This window comes from Uloborus diversus, chromosome 1 (genome assembly GCF_026930045.1).
Source record: "Uloborus diversus isolate 005 chromosome 1, Udiv.v.3.1, whole genome shotgun sequence".
Lineage (NCBI taxonomy): Eukaryota > Metazoa > Arthropoda > Arachnida > Araneae > Uloboridae > Uloborus > Uloborus diversus.
Window position 1 is genome coordinate 124256452 of NC_072731.1, and position 24177 is coordinate 124280628.

General features: G+C 34.5%; 1 protein-coding gene across 2 annotated transcripts in view; it reads right to left on the minus strand.

Moving 5' to 3' along the window:
* The window catches only part of LOC129231810 (FH1/FH2 domain-containing protein 3-like), a gene marked incomplete at its 3' end in the record, with an annotated part of 200123 nt that overhangs the window by 119112 nt on the left and 56834 nt on the right, over positions 1 to 24177 (minus strand). The window contains 1 exon segment of one of the 2 annotated variants that reach the window (XM_054866190.1): positions 21956 to 22124. Within the exon segment in view, the coding sequence (XP_054722165.1) occupies positions 21956 to 22123 (168 nt within the window). 2 annotated transcript variants of the gene reach the window in all.

The following is a 24177-nucleotide window of genomic DNA, read 5'->3' on the forward strand; positions in this document are numbered from 1 at the left end:
CCAGTACAAATAGAAGGGGAATCTCTCGTCTGTTTTGGGGCAAGCGATAGAATTAGTAGCCCTGGTAGGTAATGCTGTATAGTGTGATTTATAAAAAAAAATTCAATGAAAGCCTACCTAGGACGTTATCTTTTAACGCATTTTACTCAAGACTTGAAAATTTCCTTTTACATCTCTTTGCTTTTCACTGCCTCAAAATTCAAGTTGCCATTTCTTTCTCACTTGAATTGCTTTATATTAATATTACATCACCGGATGAATGAATCCCTATTCGTAGGGAAATACAATTCAGTTCTTCCCATATTGCTTCGACGACAGCTCAACAAATTAATGTTTTTCCATAATCTTTGAGCATTTAAATACTTGATTTAAATGGTATCAAACTACATTTCTGAAGTTTAGAAACATGTTTGTCTTTTTTCGAACAAAAACTTTCAGCAAAAGTAAAACATTATATTTTTCCCAAATTTTCAGTCATCAAGGTGTAGTACTCATCCGATGATACGACCAAATATCATAATTAATGCTATAGACTAGACACAAATTTGTATTCTAAATATATGTTTTAAGTACCTTAATTTTGGAATAATTATGTTTTTTTTTTTTTTTCAATTTTTTTTTTAACTAAGTGCAGCAGCAGAATTTTTAAAAAATGTTTAATGAGGTGTTCGATGTCCTAAACAGTAAAAACTTACTTAACAAAGACTTGAAAGAACCATTACGAGCTGAAAATAAAGAAAATTTTTTTAATTTTCTCAAGGAGTCAGAAAAATATCTAAAAAATTTAAAAACGGGCATGAATGATCCATCTATTTTATCCAGTAATAGAAGAACCGGTTTTTTGGGGATTTTCAACCTGCATAGCCAGTGTACGAGGATTATATTCAGACTTAATTGAAAATAAAAAATACTGACTTTTTTGCTTACTTATAAGTTATCACAAGACCATTTAGAAATTCTTTTCAGTTTTATTAGAAGTAGAAAAATTTTCAATAATAACCCTACAGCAACACAATTTAAAGCTTTTTATAAACGTTTATTATGTCACAATAGTATATCACCCTCATTAAATGCCAATTGCGTTCCATTACATTCTACAAATATATTTTAAATGTTTCTTCAGCCTTTAACGTATTCACACAAAGAATAAACGAGCAATTACATCTCGAAAATGAAACAGAGTAAAACAAAGATTGTGACTCCATAATACATTTTGAAAACTTAAACAAATACCTCACCGATGTTGTATCATATATAACGGGATTTGTTGTTAGAAAATTGAAAAAAGTTCTGAAATGTTTTGAGTGCATTGATGAAATCTGTAAAGATTCTTGTACTTCAGACTTAATTTCAAGAAAAAATAGAGAGGGGGGGGGGGACTTACAAAGCCTGGGAAAGCCGTAGTAATCTTGTGCAGAATAGCTGAAAGAAGTTTCCGACGAGCACAAGCTGAAGGAAAATTGCGTAACTACAACACTATGCCGTTACTTTTGTCGTATTGTTTCTTTGAAATCCATCCTAACATTTTTTCTGAACTTTTGAAACACGCGATAAGCCAAACCCCACTAGAAAATCATCGAATTTTTTAATAAAATCTATCTTATTTGAACATTTAAAAGTTAGGCTACACCATTATGTGAAACAAATAACTGAAAAACTTCAGGATAGGAGAATTAGAAGCAAAAATACAAAAGAAATACTATTTAAGGGTCAGTAAAATTGTAAGCAAAATTGTACCCATCGGTGACTCTTTTTTCTTTCTTTCTTTTCTTTTCTTTTCTTTTTTTTTTTTTTTTTGTATGAATCATCATTAGTGATTTGAGGTGCCCACGAGGGGAGGGGGGTGGCAGTTATTAAACAAACTAAGCTAACGAAATTTTTAGCGAAGGTTATTTTAACAGGATCTTTTTTTTTGGGGGGGGGGGGGGAGAGACGACTACATTGCTCTTACAGGGATGGGTACCTCCAAGATTATGGATTTATGATTCTGGTTTGAGTACTCAAATAATTTAAAACGAATAATTTGTCCAGTTTATTTCTGATAAACAGAAAGCCCTTTTTTCTGGTTTTTTGTTCTAAATAAAATTTAGTTAGTAAATATTGCAATCGTGTGTTTTATTTTAAATGAAATACTCTCAATATTCTATTGTATTATTTGCATAAGACATTATGAATGATTTCTGGTAAATTCATATGCATTCATTGCAATTTTTTGAAACTTTTAGAAACTAATTTGGAACAAGTGGGAAAATTATTTTTCCATTTGCCGCTCCTGCATTATGCTTGTAGCAGACTTTGTTTATACATCGAAGGCCATTCATTAAATACGTAAGGATGATTTTGGCAATTTTTGACCTCCCTCCCCCTCTACCCCCATGTAAGGGCACGTTGGATTTTTCAAACCCTTCCCCCTATTCTTACGTAAGATTCCATTTCGATTTTCAAAACAAAAAATGTTGTTAGAAAATGATCAGTTACACTGAAACTTCCTGTTTGAAGTTCATCAAAGGTTTTTATTTTTCAAATGTATTATATGATGCTGTATTAATCAAAAATAAAACATACCATACATGGTGCAATTCTATTTTACACTATTCATTCTTTATAAAACAAGTAAAAAACAGCTCATCCTAATACGTTTTTTTCCTTCCAGACGCAAATGAAATCTGATCCCTGCAAACCACTTGATCGCCCGATTTCTAGTGTCAAATATCGACTTGGAAAATATTACGTATAAATGGGTGTGCTCCCCCCCCCCCCAAGCAAGGGTATCTAGAGATTTTTCTAATCCCTCCTCCCCCTCGGGACTCTTACGTAATTAATGATTGGCCCATTGCAAGTAATCTTAAAAAGATTTCAAGAAGCGGGAAGATTAAAATTTTCTTCCTATCGCATGCAAACATTCGCCAATAAATTTAGGGCGCCAAGGAGCAACAAGTTGGATGCTCCCCACGTGATCCGTGCTAGCGGCAGCTTTCTCCCGATTTCGAAGTGGAATCCAGTCTCTACCCATCTTCACTCTGAGGGTATAAATAAAATCGAATTTGGACATTCTTGATACATGGTGGAGGATGAGAAGCCATCGCTCAGGAAGAAAGCCAACGCGCTGAGGCCGATGGACCTAAAACTGGATTGGTCATCAACTACAATCAAGTGAAAACAATAAACAATCATGATTGCGAAAAAAAAAAACTTGAGCGGGTTGCGGTTTTATTATTATTATTATTATTATTATTATTATTATTATTATCAATGTTTACATATGACATGAAAGCGCCTGCAAAACAGAACAAGCAGAACAGATTCAATTTCATTTATCCCAATTATAGTTGAGAACGAAACGGAATCCCACAAACAGATAGGTGTTTGGTTAGGAGCGGGTACGAATTCATCCATCATACCTTCATTATGCCGGCAACATGCCACAAGAAACAAAAGCCGCACTTCCTATTCCCTGAACTTTGGAAGGAAACATTGGGGAGGCATAGTAAACATTCGGATCGTTGCTTTCGCAGATGGAGTAAACGATTCTGTGAAGAGGCAAACAGATTTAAATGGATTGTCTGGAGGGAGGCGAATAACAAAGCTCAGTGGAAGAAAATAAAAATTATACGCGGTTCTCTCTCTCGTGGAAACAAGAGATTCTTCTTGAATAATGAGCCACAGGAAGAGAGAGAGAGTACTGGCTGGTTCGAAGAAACATAAATTATTTTCAAATAAAAAAAGAACCGACTTCAAAAAACAAAGAAAAACTAAAAAGTAAAAAATAATTGGTCATACTTACACGCGATTTCCTACCCAAATGTATAAATCAAATTTATTTTACAAAGCCAGTACAAAAATCAACTAAACTAAACACCCAATTATAAAATAAACACTGATTTCAATTACTATACAATAAATTATTTGGATACCTAACTAATTACATACGATCTCTTAATTTTTAGTAACCATTTAAAGTCGGAGCCTCCTATTAACTATAACCTAACGTAACTGACAACTCACCAAATCCTGGGTTAAAAACTAATTTAACAAAACGTGAAAGTCTTTAAAACTAAACCTACTAAATGGGGCTCAGTCAAACGGAAGCCGCTCATATTAGCTTCAAAAATGGATCACCGCCTTCGTTATTCATCACCTTGGGTGCTCCAAGGGGCATCAGAAACAACAACACAATATGAAACAGCGGGAGGAAAGACGAAATTATGTGAACCAGAAAAAGAAATACATTGTTGATTTTAAATTTGGTAGTCAAATTGAAGTGATTTAAAAAGAAAAGAAGTTCTGAAAATGAATTTTTTTAATGACTTGAAACGTTGAATTTATTTATTTCTTTTGTTTTATTTATTTATTTTTCTTTTTTGCCGAAACAAGTTCGAAAACCCAAAGATGAAGAAACGAATGAGATTCTATAATTGGGGCAAACCTAACCTGGCAACACTGTGAAGGCTACGTAGATCCTAAGCACAGCATTTCGACGCTGTCAGGTTAGGTTTGCTCCAACTATAAAGTGTTTACAAATTGTATATTTTGCTAAAAACAAACCAGTTGTTTATTAACTACATCGATGTAAGAATAACCTGCCGAAGTTAAACAATGTCGTTAATGCTAACCATTGCAAGAGCTCTATAAATTAAAGAGGTATGCGTGTAAAGCAAACGCCTGCAGTTATTCGGTGAACCTACTAAACATTCCATGATACCTTTATTAACTATTTTTTTAAGATGTCCGATTTTTGAAACAATGCGTGGTCTTGAAGCAAATCAAAATTGCGCTCTACGCTTGCTATCAACCATATCGTTGCCACTACACCTGAGTGAAGATGCGAATTAAATATTTTGCTCTGTGGATGGCAATATAGAATGGCATTTCATCATTTGTGATGGCATCGAACGGAAGCATAAACATTGAAAGCGCGCCGATTTAAGTAACTTTTTAAAAATATTAAACTTAAGCAAATTTTTTAAAAAATGGTCAGATCCAATGTTTTTAAGCATGCTCTTTCAAAAAGAAAAATACTTTTAAAATTTTGGAAACGGCCCCATTCAAATAAACTATACCGTATGAACATTAGAACACGCATCCAGAATAGAGAAAGCTTAATGTTGGTAATTCAGCTACTAGTATGAAACCGGCCCTTGCTTGATTATTACGTGACAGTACGGCCCTCTGGAGAATTTCTGTGAAACTAGGATGCTATTTATCGTTTTTTGGGTGAGAAATATTTTATATAAACCAATAATAATCGACGCTTGCCAATGAATAATCGTGCCAAAAACAAACGGAATGCGAAGGCCTGTCATGTGAAGAAAGTGATAGGTCTACAAGGAGTTTTCCTCGCGATTCCAAAAGGGATTTACTCTCTCTACTAAAATAGCTCCTCTGAGAGTCCCTAGTCTTTCATCTAGTCTAGTCCGTGAAACGTTTGCCATGGTAAATATTTCACCAGAGTTGTGTTCACGTGACTTTTAACTTACGCACCAGCGACTCCGCCCACTTAGGTGTAAATGAAAAATCAATAGAGTTTTCAAAATATTGTTTTAAATTCAAAGCAAAACGATTATGGCCTCACAAATCCGAAGTTGAACTTTAATCTGCTGACACACACACACACACATGGTGCTGATCTATATTAAATAGCTGTTTGAATTTTCAATTTCAGCAAAAATACAAAATGCTTATTAATTCCATGAAGTTAGAAGTTGGAACTTGATTGCTAACCTCTGAGGAAACCAAGAATTTCTCTAAAATTTTTATGAATTTATGTCAACCAAAAAGACAGCTTTCGGGGACTAAAAAGGGAAAAGGATCGACGTTTGCGCCATTTTTGTAAAACACTTTGAGTTCGCACCCCCCAGACCAGTAAGGTCAGGGCTGACTAGAACCAGTGGCGCCGACTCCATGGGGCCTGAGGGGGTCCAAGCCCCCTCAAAAATATTTTTGGGGGGGCAGAGCCCCCCCCAATAAATCAAGAAAATTATTAGTTATATTATGCTTTCTAAACTCATAAATTTAACTTTTATTTTCTTTCTTTGAAGATAGCTTTTCTTGTAAAATACATTCAGTAACAAGTTAAAATAAATAATTATTACGGTAGTAAGCAGGTTAACTGAAAATGAGTAGTGTGAATAATGATGGTGTTACGGTGCTGCAAGCACACTTAGAATTTGTCCCAGTGCGCGAACTTACGGGTCAAGTCAGTTGCTGGTACACAGCGATGCGACGCGCTCATCTAAGTGTTGCTGATCTGGAAAAAATATACGAGGGTTTGATTTGTATATTAAATGAGAGGCGTGATAGTTTTGAATACTTTTGGGTATTGTGTTTAAAAGAAAAACCTTCACAAAATGAACAAATTCAACATCCTTCGTTTTCTCAGAATCGACGTATACCAAAGAAGTATGAAAACAACGAAGCCAGCTCACCGCACACTTTCAAAATCCCAAAGGGGCCGTGGTAGCCCGATCGGTAAAGTGTCGGATTCGGGGCCGGAGGGTCCTGAGTTCGAACCTCGATGGTCGAAGATCCACCGTCGTCATTAAACGGGAATGGGAGACGTTAAATATGCTCGTGGTCTCAATGTCCTCTAAGTGAAACGATACCTCTGGGGGTGCTAGTACCAGGTAGCTATTAGCTCCTGGACTAGTTCTAAATTCTCATTAACTGTTCGATCCAGTGATGGTGCTGCCATCTATCGGTATATAAAATAATGGAGGCAAGGCACTTAGTATGCAGTCCTTGACATAAATACAGTTGTAGTCAGTTGTGACTCTGAATAGGAATAGGAAATCCCAAAGCACTACAAGGCAATACATTGATGAGGTTTGCGAAATGGCGCAATCTTGCATTATTGGGCAGTTTACATCAACTGAACCCCCCACAGGTTATTGCAGTTGAACAAGAGTGCTTGCTTTTGTTAAACAGAGGTGAAACAAATTTTGAAAAATCAACTGCTTTTCAAAAATGACCTAGACAATGAGAGACTTGCGTTTACATATGAGTATGTTAGCCGATATCACTAATGAAAAAAAAAACTGGTCTTAAAAAACATGTGTAAATTAAATTACCTTTTTACAAAAAATACTGTGCATGTTTGTATTTATTTTTTCCTTTTTTCAAAGCCAAAAAATGTTTCAGGCTTGTCGAGTTTTCGGGGTTCTAATGTTCATTATATAATTTTGAAATGCTTTAAAACTCACTATTTTTCATCTCAATTTTAGAAAATTTCCCGCTGCAAGACCCTCCGGTATGCCCCCCCCCCGCACACAATATATTTTTTTTTAGTCCGCGTCTCTGGGAGTGCCCTTCTATGCAAGTCAAGTGCCCTACCTTTTTCAATGCCTAGCTACGGCACTGCACGACTCCCCGTAAAAATGAACAAAAAAATGTCTCTTACTAAGACAAGTGACATGATCTAGTTGAAACAGAAAATTTTTATACCAATTTTTAGATTGTTTTACTTTGAAAACGCCATATCACATTTGTTTGTTTAAATTATACACACCAGAAAATATGTAAATTGGCATTTTCAAGGAACAAAAATCTGACCTTTATTGTGGGGGGGGGACCTCCGTGGAAGTACATAACCCCCTAAGCCCCGGTGATGTCTAGCCCCCTCAATAATTTTTGCAAGTCGGCGCCCCTGACTAGAACCCATGTCAGCCTAGTCGGAAACTAGGGGTCCGTCCTTGAGGGCGCCATGTTCAGAATCGAAGTAGTAAAAGTTTGCCAACTTTTATGGGTGGAAGGGGATCCCCGGCCTGACAAGGGATCTCGGCGACCCTGAGCAAGGCTAATAAAATTCTGTCTTCAATGCCACTAGCACAATGTTCAGTCAGAAACTGACCCATATTATTAATTCTCTAGTTACGAAGAAGTCAAAAGCAACACTTAGGAGATATGACAAGCAGCTGCATTTGTACAGCTACCACTCTGAAGACACCGCCCACACCGAAGACTGCAATCTACTAGGAGTTGTGATTGTTTCACAAGAAAAGGTCTGCCAGACACGCGGAGATAAGTTCGTCATAAAATCATTCTGTTCAAATAGGATTATTTAAAGAAGCTTCTTCGGACAAGCACAAGGTCAGAGATGTTTCTATCGAAACTACAAGGACTTTCATTCTTGAAAATACTTGCATATGTTTGGTTCATTGCAATATATCAAACTAAAATATGAAATTGAACAACAGTGAAAAGAGCAACTTCATAGAAGAGAATTGTTAGCGCTTTTGGATGTAATTAAGTAGAAGTTCGCTTTGTTAAATTAATTCACCATTATTAATTATTTTTTTATTCTTTATACTCTTAAAAATTCAGGAAGATTTTCTGGTAATTGTTACTGTAAAATGGCGGACTTACATCATCGCTGATTTTTACGGTAACTTATACCGGAGAAATAAGCGATCCCAGCTCCAATTGGTTGCTGTGGACTACCGAGGAAACCGTAAAATTTTACAGTAACATTTGTTTTTTACGGTAATAGTTACTGGTAACATGGATGCCAGTAACAATCACCGTAAATTTTCCGGAAAATTTTTAACAGTGTACAATGGGGCTACTTCGCCGCGCTCTTTCACTGCATGTTAACTACATCATTAGTGCGTTATGAGTATGTTAGTTTTTGCAATTATTATTTTTTGGTGTAGCTGATCTTGCCAGAATAGAATGATAATTGCCGGACATTTGGCGATTGCGGCAAACTGTCAAGTATCGATGGGATCAAATCAAAACCTCACGGATTTAGCGCCTACATTAATTTGTCATAAAAAATTCAAAAATATTGCGCAAAAAATTTGTAAAACAGTGCTGCTCCAGCATTAATTTAATTTACCAGAAATTTTAACATTTGCTCATTTGAGTCTAAGTTTCAAATTTTAATGCTCAACAATGAAATTTAGCATCCTTTTTACGTCACCAGGTTTCAACGATTCCATAGGCTGCTGCGACACCATCATTAGATTAATATATTTATGTATGTGTGTAACCACTGTTTTTTAAAGGAAATTGCACTCAAGAAGCCACTCAAATACGGATATCACATGGATGATCTTATTAATCCGGCTGTACACTCAGACAACTGTTCAACTGTTTTGGCTTCCCCTTTTTGTTATTATTGTCACTTTGTTATAAAGTTCAAGCATGAAACAATGAACTTACCTCAAAACCAACATTTGGTATAAAATTTAAAATAAGCGATTTTTTTTTTACTTTTTTTTTACTTTTTTTTTTTTTTTTTTTTCCGGCGGATTTTTTTTTTTTTTTTTTTTTTTTTTTTTTTTTTTTTTTTGTGGCAGAGTGAAATATTTCGGGATAATGACATCGTCACAGTTTGCGTAATCAAACAAAGGCTTTTTAATAATAAAAACTGCTTCAACTTTCAACTTCTGTTTTTTCATATACTATGTGCTTGTTTCAGTTTTATTTGCAGAGCTAAATCATCTATATTTTTTGACAGAAGTTTGATTTTAATACTACTGTACTACTACTTCTTCCCAAAAAAAAGCACCGTATCTTCAGTTTTCGCGAGGTGTGGTGTAAAAGAGATACAATTTATCAAGCTCTTTTCTGATAAGAACATTTTCTGAGCTCATGGGATGCGATCAATCCTGGATATATTTTAGTAATGTCTTCCCGCTGTTACTTCTGCAATTCTGCTTCAACTAATTTTTGACTACTTAATATGAGTACTATTTATTTTTCAAGTATAAATAGTATTCATACTAGGAAAACATGTTTATTTCTTTGTCCCGATAAAATTAAATATTATTTAATGACAGGAAAATAATACTTACTCTAATCGAGAGTAAAAATTACTCTCTATAAAAGTAAATATCGAGATTTAATCAAAAGGAACTGTGTACGGATGAGGAAGAATGAGAATTCTTTTACCGAGCATCGGTTTATACTACGTTTTAAGCTTGGCTTTACTGTTGAAAAGTATTTTCTAGAAAGAAAAAGAAAAAGAAAGGAAAGGAAAGAAATTTTAATGGTTAAAAAAAACTAATGAATTCTTTGCTGAGCCGATGATCGAGTAACCCGTGTGTTTCAACAATGAAACTCGTGCCACGGCATTTTAATTTGAAAATATGTTTTTGGTAATGTTTAACATGCAGGAAAAGGCTTTATTGTGACAAGTTTGAACTCGATCCGGTAACTTAACAGTTTTACTGGTAAGACTGTGTCATTTCAGGGAAATAATGAAACGAAAAAATGGTCAACAATGAACAAAGGAGCAAAAATATTTTCCTAGTATAAATGTTATTTTTGCCTTAAAAATGAATAGTACTCAATGCAATAAATAGTCATAAATTTGTTGAAAAGCAGTGTCGTAAAAGATGCGGCGGAAACACATTAAGCGGGCTTTAGTTGGGTTTTCAGTCAAGTCAAGTTTACTAAAGGGCAGGAGATTTCAGGGCAGTTTGTTGCGGCAAGGAGTTAAAATCGATTGGGACCTATGTGGTTCGGTGACTCCAATATCCTATATAGACCTAGAACACAAATTATTTACTTGAAAATGGACGTCAAAAGATAACTTTAGAAAGTTTATAGCGGCAGAGAGAAGATGAGTGGTTTGGTTTTCCTTCATTTCGTTCGTGACTGTATACGACTCCAAGAGACCCCTGCGGCACAATCTGCCACTGATTTCTCTGATGACTCACCTTGAAAGGAAACAAGTCATAAATCTGACCGACTAAAGAGAAGGTCGGATCTAAAACAGAGCCACCGTATTACCTGGTAAACAGACGAGAGAGGAAAAAACTGGGGATGGCTGCCTACCTACGCATACACTCATACGCGAAGCTTTGAGAGAAAGTTACACTTATAAAAAGTGAAATCAAGACTGCTGAGGGTTCACTGAAGCAAATACCAGGCAATAACGGACAAACTGAATCAGACTCTGATACAAATGCAGTTAATAATTGCAAACACAAAATGTTTAGGATTATAATGAAATTGCATCAAAACACAATTTTAATAAAATGCTCGACTTTTTTATAACGACGAAAGAGAAATACTATATAGTTATAATGACCGTATAGATCTAGTTTACAGTGCCAAAAAGCAGTTTAATGCCCCATTATTTAGAAATTTTGTACCCCCCCCCCCTACGCCGCCATACACACACACCACCACCACAGAACTTCGCATTTGCAATGACGAAGTGTTTTTCTTTTCTAAGCACTAACTAATCAGGGGAGTCCAATGGGAGGACACGGAAAGTCACTGTAACCTTCCAAAAATTCCCTTACTCGGCATATTTTGTCTCACGATTCGGCAAAAGTATCATCATTCGTCACATTTGGAGTTCTATTCGGCGAAATTATCATTATTTGGCAAACTGAGAATTTCCGCTCTCCTAAAAGTTAAAGTTCGGGACGCCCCTGACAGTAATATGCTATTTGGTAAATAATTTCGAAAACCAATTAAATACAATAAAAGGTGAACTGTGGCTTCAAGGGAAAATTATCGACACAAAGCTTATTCTTCGCTTCAAAAAGTGGCTTTGTATTTTCCAAACTGTACACTACTTCGGACAAGAAAAGTAAATTCAACCCGATAGGATGAAATACATTTTTAATGTTTAATGTATCAGATTTTTCTTTCCTATTAATAGCTGAGCACATATCGTCGCCTCAGAGTAACAGTAAGATATCTAATCACAGAAATAATACTAAGATATCTTACTGTTGCTCTGAGGCCACGATATATAAGTTGAAAAAAAAAAAAAAAAACATCATTTCAAATGAAAACCATAGAAAAATACATTTCAATTCTGGATGATGCTCTTTTGCAACTGAAGTTATGAACAAAAATTTATTTTTTGTTTCACGACTTTTCGCACACATAACGGACCAAAAATGTCTTCGTTAGAACGATTTTATTTGTTACGCCAGCTTGCTTTCTGGATCGGCGATTTCACTAGAAATAAAATAATCCTGAAACGCGTCGCACAAAAATAAACAAATATCTCTTGAAAACATTTTACTTTCTCAAGTTTAGGAAAACACGCTTGAGCATTTAAGAAAGGGGTCGTCCACAAATGATGTCACGCTTTGACATGAGAGGAGTGGGAGGGGGTTCGTGAAATTGTGACGGTTTGTGATAAGGGGAAGATTTTTTTTTTTTTTTAAATAACAATATGCTTGTAAAAGACAGCGTGACACGTGACAAATGGAGGGGAGAGGGTAAGGTGAAGTGTGACACTTTGACGGAGGGGGGGGGGCAAAAGTATTGAAAAAAAAAACATCATTTAAGTGCAGAAATAACAACGAAAAAAAGGCAATTGCGTATGGAAGGAAAAAAAAGTAAACCTACTGAAAATATAAGCGACATAGCTCTAGTACAAGGAATAAATTTGACGTTCTTTTGTAATAAATGGGCAGATTTTTGCGTTGTTAAAAGCAAGTAGAACAGATGTGAAAAATGGTGTAATTTTTTTATTCATCAGAGTGATTTATTTCAAAGAGGAAGGAATTCACCCGGGTAAGAGAAGTTGCTCAGATTAATGACGAAATACTCACAATAAATATAGTTATTTTTCTTACTTTCAAATGAAGGCGAGACAAAAATATTACGGAGTGGTATTTAGATCAAATAACATCAATGTAAAAGGCATTTTAAATGGAAAATTCGTAACATTTTTCAACGGGGATAATGAGCTAATTATATTAGATTAAAGTAAAATTTTACTTTTCCCCCTTCATTTACATCACTCGTCTTTACCTATTCATAAAGGCTTTCTCTTTATATTTTTAAGTTGGTGTTGTACTCGTTTCCTAAGAGTCATACAATTGCAGATAAGGTCGCGAGAAAACATGCTTTATGCTAAACTGCCAATTTATTTAATTTATTTTTTTATTGCTCCATTCCTTTTTTTTTTTTCAAAACTTTTTTTTTAAATTTGCTTCTTAGTAGATTGGACACCTCAATGGTGTTTTCTTCATCATTTGAGACAGTGAGAATCAAAGGGATGAACGTAAACGTTTTAAAGTTTACAGTAAAACGCGTATAAAGTTCATATCCTATATAGGCTTTCATCGATTTTTTTTCTGAAGATACTGCATAGCAACACCTACCAGAGTTGCTATCCTCTGCCCCAAACAGAGGAGAAGTATTCCTACAATTTGTACTATATTTAATTGTTTTCTCACTTCCTCATTTCAACTTTTCACTAATAGTTGAAGATCTCATACAGTTTTTTCCGAGTACTTGAATCAACTCCTATGAATTTCCAATTAACTTCTACGATATTCCGTAAATCGGAAGAATATTTTCATGCTTTCTTTGATACTTGACATCACATGAGAAGAGACCTTCTTGTAGTCATTTCTTCAAGCTACAAAATAGACTCAACATCACATTTAAAGATTTAGACGTCTGACTATTTCCAGAACATTACACACCCTACTTCGATGTGTTTATTCATGCTGTTTTTCAAATAATTTTTGTAGTTCCCAGAAGGAAAAAAAACTTTCTTCATCTATCGATTCGTAGTCTGAAGCCTTAGAATTGCTTTTCGAGAAAAGGGTCCTCCTCCTTCACCAGTGCTGGCAATGGTGTGGCGAGAAATTTTAAATGGTTACGGAGGTAATAAACACACTCATATGTGTGTGCGTATATATATATATATATATATATATAGTAATTTTAGTGCTCATGGGGTTAAGACTTCCTATCCCCCTTTGCTACGCTTATAAGTCTTGGTAAAGCACACTGGTTAAAAACTTACGTTTTCAAATAAAATTGCATGTTTGCTTCTCTGCAGGTGCGCCCCGAACTGAAATTTTTGGGAGAGCGGAAATTCTCCACTTGACGAATGGAGCTTTAAATTTTGCCGAATGGAACTTCAAATTGTGCCAAATGATGACAATTTAGCCAAATAGAACTCCAAATTTTGCCGGATGATAACAATTTTGCCGAATAAAACTCCAAATTTTGCCGAGTGGTGATAATTTTTTCCGAATCGTCGGAGAAAACTGCCAAATGAGGAAATTTTTGGAAGGTCAGAGTGACCTACCGTGACCTCCCATCGGGGCGCCCTTGCTCCTCGGCAGCATTTGTTCAGTGGTGGCTTACACTTGCTAAAAGCGCTGTGTCATTCAGGATGCTACTATCCATTGAGATTTCATGGCCTAAATACACATCACTTTACTTCCTCAATTTAGACGCCATTGACTTTTTATTTTCGTCTTTGCCATAGACATTGAACATTACTTTTGTTTTCTTTATTTCGTTTTGCATAGGCTCATCTTTAACCCTACTTTTAGGATTTTTCTCTGAAAAGTCATTCAGTTATCTTTCATAGGTTTTTCCACAAATAATAAACCGCAAATGGTTGAAAAACTTTGCCATTATTGATACCCTTACTGCTCCAGCAGAAAACTCCAAACATTTCCTTCTGTTGCTTATGTAATTCTTGACAATTATCTATGCCAAGTTTTATGCAGCGAAAAAAAAAGTCAAAAACGTATCAGATGTTTTTCCTCTTTTATTTCCTCACTTAGCGCTTAAAATTTTTATCAATTACATTACTGGCATGATATGTGAGTAGTTCCTTATTAGGGTATTTTTTCAAACTTTTAGCAGTTGCACTTACACACATTTCTTGTAATTTTATAATGGCGAAAACGAAATCATGAAAAATCTTTGATTCGAAACATTGAAATTAGGGAAAATTTTGTGTTTCTAGTTACAAGAAATAAAAATATGAAAATATCCTTAAAATTATCCGAGTTTTGAACGTTCAAATTTGGTGTTATGTTCGATTAATTTGGAAATCTTTTATCAGTTGATAAGACAATCTTCTTTATTCCCACCATTTATATTTTTTACTTTATGACTATACGGTTTGAATTTTGATGCCTGATGACAAGTTCTATCCTTTCGTAATCAAATTTAGTCATCAGCATCTTCAAGAATGACAATTCATTCATAAAAGCCCAACGTACGAGATAGTGATGCACTGGTAGGTAAATTGATCGAATACCGATTTAGAGGCCATTCATTAATTACGTAAGTGTCCCGATGGGGAGGGGAGTTAGAAAAACATCTACACATCCTTACTTTGGTGGGGGGGGGAGAGCAAACCCATTTATACGTAATATTTTCCAAGTCGATATTTTACATTAGAAATCGAGCAGTCAAGTGGTTTGGCAGGGTTCATATTTCCTTTGCTCCTGGAAGGTAAAAAACGTATCAGGAGAAGCTGTTTTTTATTTCTTTTACAAAAAATAAATAGTGTATACATATATATATATATATATATATATATATATATATATATATATATATATAATAAAAGAATCGCACAATGTATATGTATGGCATGTTTTATTTTTTATTAATATCGCATCATTTACAAAAAAAAAAAAAAAAAAAAATGCCGAAAAACATTCAGTCTAAATTTCAACTTTTTAGTTAATATTTCCTTACACAAAAAGGTTTAAACGATTCCAGTGATGTAAAACTTGTTATTTTATTATTTTGAAAAACGAAATAGAATCTTACGTAAGAATACGGGGGAGGGTTGAAAACTCGTACGTACCCTTACATGGGGGAGGGGTCAAAATCTGCCAAAATCATCCTTACGTAATTAATGAATCGCCCCTTATCAGCAGAAGATAATCGGCCAATTACCGATTGCCATTGATTGTGGTAATAATGATTTTTAATGCTACAGTTTTTCCATCACCATTTATTTATTTATTATGGTTTTAGTTTAATTTTGATTTTCCAGAACTAACTTCTAGCTTGTTTATTTCCGTGACTGATGATGTTTTTTTTTTTTTTTTTTAGCTTTTATTTAAATTCTGTAGACTAATTTTGTTTTCTCGTTAATAAAATTGCATTCTGATAACTAGGGATTAAAATTCAAATATTTAGTTAGTTATCAATTAGTATCAGTAAATACTTTTGATTTAACAGCTACGTTTTTTATCTACGTTTTTTATTAGTAGTAGCAGTAACTTAATACAGGTCCTATCCTTTGTGAAAACTACGAGGCATTCTCTAAGCACTATGCTAAAGATAGATTAGGAGAAAAAAGATTTCCACATGGGACAAGTTGGAACACTGTATATGTGCGCTAAAAGCAGCATTAAATAAAAAACAAATAATATTGCTTCAATCTTCAATTTTCATGGAAAAAAAGTTCTGTTTTTAAACAATGACTACAATAACTGATTTATTTTTATTTATTTTATTTATTTTTATTTTTTTATTATTTATTTATTTATTTATTTATTTTGATGATAATCCACGTAGACATGCATATACCCATCTCACCACCACTTACATTTCTTTTCAAACAATAAAAAAAGTACTTTTAGTTACTGTTTAAGCCAAAATTGACCAATTATAAATAATAGGAAATTTGGCCGATTATTGATTAATCGGTGCATCCCGACTACGAGGTACATTGCAAAATGCTACATTTTTTCCAGCTGTGTTTATTTGACACCAATGTAGACTATCTAAATGGCACATTGGAAAAAAATATTAAAAACAATGTTAATAAAGCACAAAATTTACAAATTGTTACTGACTCGTGTTTCAAGGAACCCTTTATCAATGCAAAACAAGTGGTCTTATTCATAAAAAAATCGAAACACGAGTCGGCAATAATTTTCAAACTTTGTGCTTTATTTAATGTTGCTTTTATTATTTAAATATTTTGATGATCTAAGGATTTCTATAACAAATAAATATGATAAAGAATAAGCGCATTTTAACTCTACCATTTCTTCAAAAATGAAAAATACAAGAAAATCTAACTCATTAAATCGCTGAGCAGCGTCTAGTAAAAAGTAGAGAATGGAAATTTAAAACGTACTATTTGATATTAAATCAAAAATCTATCGGCGCACCAGAGCCGCAGAAATGGGACCTCCAAATGTTTAGTATGATAATGTAAATCCATTAAAACATGTAAGACTATTTTGAAATACTCCCCTAAACCCTTTCCTCTTCAAGAGAAAATTGAAAATCTGATTTCGCTAATGAATGGCCAAACATCTTTTTACAAGCAAAAAAAAAAAAAAAACCAAACATGCAACTTCGACATATTTAGAGCTATAAAACTACCGCTCCACATTCCCCCCCCCCCCCCCCAATACCCATAACAAGCAAGTTCTTTCTTTTTGTCATTTATAAAACAGAAAATTAGTCCCGTTCATGAAAAAAAATCAAACACATGCAATCAGTGTGGTGACAGTCAATATGCGATACAACTCTTTTTTTCAATTTTTAAAAATAATTTGAACTTATTGCAGCAAAATTAAAACCTTCTATTATTAACAAAATACAATTCTCAATATCATAGCGAATTTCAACAATAATCATATAAGTTCATTCTAGTTAAATCAATAAAGAAATTCACGCAACCACATAATATATAAACATAACATACTAACAGGTATAAAAATCGGAAAAAGATAATACAAAAATTATGAGAATAAAACTGTAAAACTGTTTTTCTGTTTCAGTTTACAGCACCGCAGGGAAAGCACATCAAAGTTACTCTTAACAAAAATTATTTTTCTCCAACTTAATTGATATTAATAGATTTATCGCAAATAAATTGCGATATATTTCCATTCAAATTATAGTACACAACAGTACTATATTTTATTTCAATACTTTTTCAAGGCTCTTTGCAAATCATTGAAGGTTTACTATTCTTGGCTAGCACTTTATAGATTTCTCAGTTTATTTTCCAAACTGACAGCTCACTCGTGCTTTTTATCAATTAATATAAATAAAACTAACGTCAAAAAAATCATTTAAAAGTTCCCAAATATTAATAGAAATTTTAAAAGTATTATTCTCTTCACGTGTACACAGGGTTGGCCGGATTGGACCCAATTGGGTTGGACCCAATGGGTTTTTTTGAAAAAACCCATTTTAAAAAAACCCATTATTTAGCCCACTTTTGGGTTTTTTAAAATTTTCTGAGAACTTTTTTTTTTAAATAATTAATTTAAATACTTTTGCAATTTAAACTTCTTTTTTATTTCTTCTTCACAATAGGCAATGGACATAAAAAATGAATTTTGAACTTTAATAGTATTTCTTAACTCTTAAGGGCATTAAAAAATGCTTCAAAGATTTTAAATAAATATATTTAACTTTTTCCTTCAACTGGTCAATAAGGAACTCAAATTATCTTGACTAAGTCCTGTCACGTCAGATTTTCTCGGTATTTGCATATTGTACAAAGGATACTACTTTAGCTAAAAGGCTATCATGTGAATTATTTTCTGCAAACTAACACGTCACAAAACTCGAATAACAAGGTATATTTTTTAGAAATTAACAGGTTTTACAAATGGTCGGACAGAAAACGGAATAGGATATACAGTATTTTCATTATCTTACGAAAAAGTTTAATATTTCTTACTCTGTACACAGAAATAGAAAAACAGGCAACATAAAATTCAATGAAATGTCTTAATTAGGCTGGAATTCAGTAAAAAGGGATTTAAACTACTTGAGGTTCTACAGTAGTTTTGAATAACAAAATGAAATACAATAAAGTAAAATACAAAAAAAAAAAAAAAAAATGTCGCAATAAAAAACGAACAAATAAACAATAGATTTTATCACTCAAGAAGTAACTTTGCCTTAACTGTTGGTTATCATGGAAACTAAAAAAATCTGAAACTTCACCATTCTTGAATTTTGTCGTCTTTTATACCCTTCTTCAGAAAACGCCGAATTTTCCAGCTTTTTTTTATCAAGACAATTTTTGTGCTTTGTCCATATACTTATGCTACAATATGCTACGAGTACCCCACCTTTCCCCTAAAAAAAGACAAAAAAACCCACATTTCTTTTAAAAAACCCAGCTTTAGTTGGGTTTTTTTGGGTTTTATTTAAAAAAACCCAAAAAACCCTGTGTCCATGGGCTTTTTTAAAAAACCCCGGGTTTTTGCCAACCCTGCGTGTACACGCACATTTTTACTCTTTTTTTTTTCGATTACTTGCCTATGTACACGGTTATTAAAAGTGAATAATAAGAAGCATACCCTGCAAGGTGGTTTCATTTTCTGAAATTCAATGGTGGCTTTCTAATATTCTAGATAATTTTGGTAACAATTTCAATAATGTAGTATTTTGTCGGATTATGGGCCACACTAAAGCATGGACACATGGGGAACCAAATCTGTTGGTAAAGTTTTACTTACTCACTTCATATCGCACTATAGCAAGATGGAAATATTAAATCTAGAAAAAAAATCCATACAAAAAATTTAATCTCTCTCTCAAAACAAGTTTAATCTATTAAAAGTTGTATCATACATAATTTTGATATTTACAGTTTACAGCAGCGGGAAAAATTTTGAGGACAATTTGCATAATAATTTTCAGTTATCGTATGGTATATCAGTTTTACTTGTTATAAACATTTGCCAAATTTAACATGGCTGTATTAATGCGCTAGTATCAAAATATTTTATTGTTTTACTATATAGAATGAGCGGAGGGGAGAGGGGAGGGAGGCCTCCCCCCCCCCCCAAAAAAAAAAAGTTTAGTGCCCAATGTCTTCAAAATCATAGTCGCGGCCTGCGTATAATATACTCCAAGGTATTTCATCATTAGTACATCCTTTGCATCGGTTATTTTACCGCAGCGGCCAGTAACTTTTTAAAGACACTAAATTTCAGGCTCACTGGCAATTCTTACTACAATGCTACGAAGTTACTTGAGTCAAGTTTCAATGGACAGACTTTGATTGATATTTACTTCATTATTTATTAAACAAAAATTACTTAACCACTCAACAATTTAAAGAATTTCGAAAAGTATGCGGTGAGTCAACAGTGTTTACATCATTAGACGTTCTACAAATTCATGCTTTTGGGAAGGAGACGCATGTGTTTGGGGGGTGGGGGATAGAACCGAACGCCACGAACAACTAAAAAGGACGCATTCCGGACCCTCCCCCAGGAAGCGGGAAGGTGTGCGAAAAGAGGTTCGTGGGAACGCCGAGGAGGGCACTACAATGGACTGTCTGGAGGCCACTCGCATCACAGCAATCCCGCTTACCGAAGCATTGCCCACCAAAATAAGAAACAAAAAATATTACCTATTCCTATTGCACCCATAGTAAAGATACCGCCGTTTCTTTATGGTCAGAAAATCTCTTTATAATAATTTATATGAATAGAGATACCGATTTTTTCAAGCGTGAAAATACTTCTTGTCATTTTTTAGAGAAAGGAAATTCATTTCGGAAGAGTGAACACTTAAATTATAGTGATTGATTTCATTTAAAAACTAACTTATTAATGATGAAACGAAAAAAACAAGGAAAGAAGAGATGTGTACTATTTTGATTTTTAACATTTAGATAGAAAGTTTGACATTTACTTTTGAAAAACAATAAAACATCGTAATAGTACATATTTTAATTCGTCGAACTACTATTTTCCCTCTTTTTTCCATGATGCAAAATTTTTACTGCAATACACAGCGTAGAAATAGGCTTGGCTAAATATTTCCGCGTTTTCTATTTTCAATACGAGCTTGTAAAGATGCTAAAAATCTCTATGTTTGTGTGTATGTGTGCACATATATACATAAATGTAACATTATCCGATTATCTTTGTTTTTATTACGTCATTGTCGGCTATTTCATTTGGATTCAAAACGGTCTGTGCTTTTCGCTAGCAGCGACAAACTTTTTTCAAAACGTTATTGCAACTGTTAGAACTTTCCACGTGAAATCGTTGTAAAAAAAATTTGCATTTGGACAATAATTTCGATCGCAATCATTTTCTAGATGTAATAGAACCTTAATCACCATTCTTTATCGGTAATTCATAATGTGCTTTCACAAAGAAGAAAAATGTTTATTTATTTTTTTAAATTAATTTTTACTTTTCGAAACTAATTGAGAGAGCAAATGCAAGAAATAAAAACAGAAGAGAGAAAAAAAACGATGGAGAAGAGCAGGAAGAACTTCAGCAAAATATCACGGACAGTTCCTTGATGATATAGCATTGGTGCATATATACAATAAACTGAAATGATTGTAGTGAAAAATAGGGTGATTACCATGTAGGTCAAATGGGCCATGGGCCTAGGACCTCCGATTTTCATAAGCACTCAAATGTCAAATTTTGTTTCTAACAATTATTTAATAATTTATTTTAGAACAATTATTTAATAAGATGTTTTCCTTCATTTATGTCCCTTTTTCATCTGTTTACTTAATGTGTAGGTTGTTTTTCACCTAGCAAAAATTTTGAGTGTGATGAGCACCAACGCATCATAGCTGGTTCCCCGTGAAATTCTGTGTTTTGACTACAGATAGCCCGGAAAGAGTTTTTCCTAGAACCTAGGGCTCCGCAATATCTTATTTCGGCCTTGTTAATAGGTCCAGAATAAGGCATGTGTCAATTGGACCCTAGACATAATAGAGCATTCAAGTACAGTATAAATCCATAGACCTCCAAATGAAAACTTGAATAATTATGTATTGCATTTCGAGCAACTCGATAATTTTGCGTTGCGTTGCAATAAGTTCAGGCGGATGAAAACAACTCGAGCTCGGGACCCAACAATCTCAGGTGGTCAAGTCTGTCAAAAAAGCAATAATCAAAGGAATAAGAAGGGTTTATTCCTTCGCTCCTCCAATATCAATACATTTATATTACTGTGAAAGACTGAAATTAGAAAATTTGAACATTCGCCGGTTATTTACAGGAAATATTTTGTCTGGAGCCAATGTTTTTGGCATGTGAATGTTGACATTCCCCGGCGAATGTCGACATTTACCAGATTTCGGTTACATACGTACACATTTGTTCGTCAACAGCACCAGTGACAGTCTTGCTGTTGATGAGTAAGGTTTCGGAATTTCGCTATCCACGGCGACGGGACTAATTAGCGAGCGTCGCCATCGGTGGAGAAAGGGGAATGACAGACAACAACAAAGGGGTGCACTCACCTTGTGCGGAGCCTTCAGCGTCCGGTGTATTCCAGCCACCTGGTTCACGAGGGGGATGTTGACGTTGAGGGTGTAGAGGGGGGGTCGGGCCGGCTCGGGAAAATTAGTGGACGCCGAAAAGGGGTCGATGTCGTTCAGGTACTGCACACGACATGTGAGGGACGCCATAATAGACACAACGCGACACTCGCGATCTTTCTGAGCAAGGGACTCGATCGGCCGGAGAGAGCCGCGCAGGGTTGTAGCAGACGATCATGAGCAACTTCGCCAAACGGAGTAAAGATTCGCGCCAACAGGTAAAGAAGCGCCTGAAGGTGATCTGGGATGGGGAAGGATGACCGATTGCTGTGGTCGGAAGAAGGGCTGTAATTTTAGGACTCCCGTAACAAAAATGACCCCTACCGCCCAACCTTCACTTTTATGGATAAATTTTGTTGATAGATATTTCTTCTGTGGATTTATGTGTTTAATCCACTGTGTTTAATCTTGCTAAAATTGGCATTTATTTCATGAACTTCCCCAAGCAAATGCAATTTTGCGGAAACGAGAAGCGTCAGCTCTTCGAAATACGGTAAAAGGCAAAAAAATTAAAAGTAGAAAAATTATTTTAAGTACGTATTGTACACATTTACGAATACGGACGTCTCTATAGAAAGAGTATATTATTTATGATTCCCGCAAAAAACTGAACGATAGACTCGAAACGGGAAAGTGAGAAAAAGATAGCTGTCGTTAATCAGTACAAAAAGTCTTCAAAACCGCCTCTTTTTTTTTTCTTTTGAATGATCGCGATTTCTGAAAACCAGTGGCGCAGCGAAGTGGGGGGGGGGGGCTCACCCAGAGGCATGATTTTTAACATAAATGCGTATTCTAATACAGTAGTTGAAATACATGAACGGTCTGTTTTGATCAAGGAATCCCCTCCAGAAGGTATTTTTGATCCAAAAAAAAAAAAAAACAGAAGGTTTTTCTGGCTGCGCTAGTACTGAAAACTATTATGAAACCTGCCCCCCTAAGCCAACTTCGTGACACTGCAAGAAGTATTGTAAGTAACGATATTTTCTTCCCTTTTCGTATACCTTAATTAGAAATATAATTAATATGTATCTTAAACGTTAATATTTTTTCTTAGCATTAGCTATTTTAATTAAACATAACTAAAATAGTTAGTTACCACTAGAAAGTGGTCACTAAATGTTACGAAACTACCGGTAACTGTTTACGAACCTGATAACCTAATGCTCTTCTTCCTCTGGAAATTATGTAAGCCCCGATAAGAGGACCAGCTTAAGATTTTAGAAAGGGAAAATTTGGAAAACAGTTGCGACCTTGTTTCGAAGCGAAATAGAGATCACTAAGCATTACAGAAACTGAGTTTGAATAATTTCATCATTAATCGTAAAAATTGAATTATTATTTATTATTTGTCAACAATAATATTGTAGAAAAATAAAAAATGAAGTAAAAAGATAAACACTTGAAAAATAAACCGATAAAAACAAAAGTGCTCATCTATCATACAAGCAAAATATTACTAAAAAAAAGTCAGCAAACAAAAGTTCCAAAGTTTTTTTTTTTTGAGCAATTACGATTGCTTATTGCTTTTATTCGACTGTTTTGAGGTCCTATCATTTTATTTTCCCGCCAGCACCTTCCGATCGGCCGACTCACGATGCTGCTCCTCTAGCAAAAACTATCTCTAGGTTTTGTCAATACCCTACACTTACACGCAGGCCCGTGTCCAGATTTTTATGAAGGAAGGGCTTTTAATCTTACCTGGAGGAAGGGGGAATTCAATCCCTCACAATCTTTAGTTTCATGACAAATGGCGCGTTTATACAACTGTAAGGACTGCTGTACCCCCCTCCCCCAGAAGGATAATTCTAACTGCACAAGGGACCGAAATATTCCTTCATTTTACAGGTTCACTTTAATCAAACCTTGTTTGTTTCTTTTCAACGTAATCTGTTTACTATGCGATATATTGCAATAAGTATTGATACTGTCCACAGATTCTTCTATAATGCAGCTTATATATCAGTTGTTATAGTCTGAAATAATGCTTAATAAGCTGCACAAAAAAGAGCTTATTACAGATGTAAATTACATTACAAACACAGTCACCAATGCATCTTCATAGCTGCAACATTATGCCAAATACATCATAACCTCCTTACAATAAGCTAAGCAATAGTAAATCCTTCAGCGGTTCTTCCTCCATA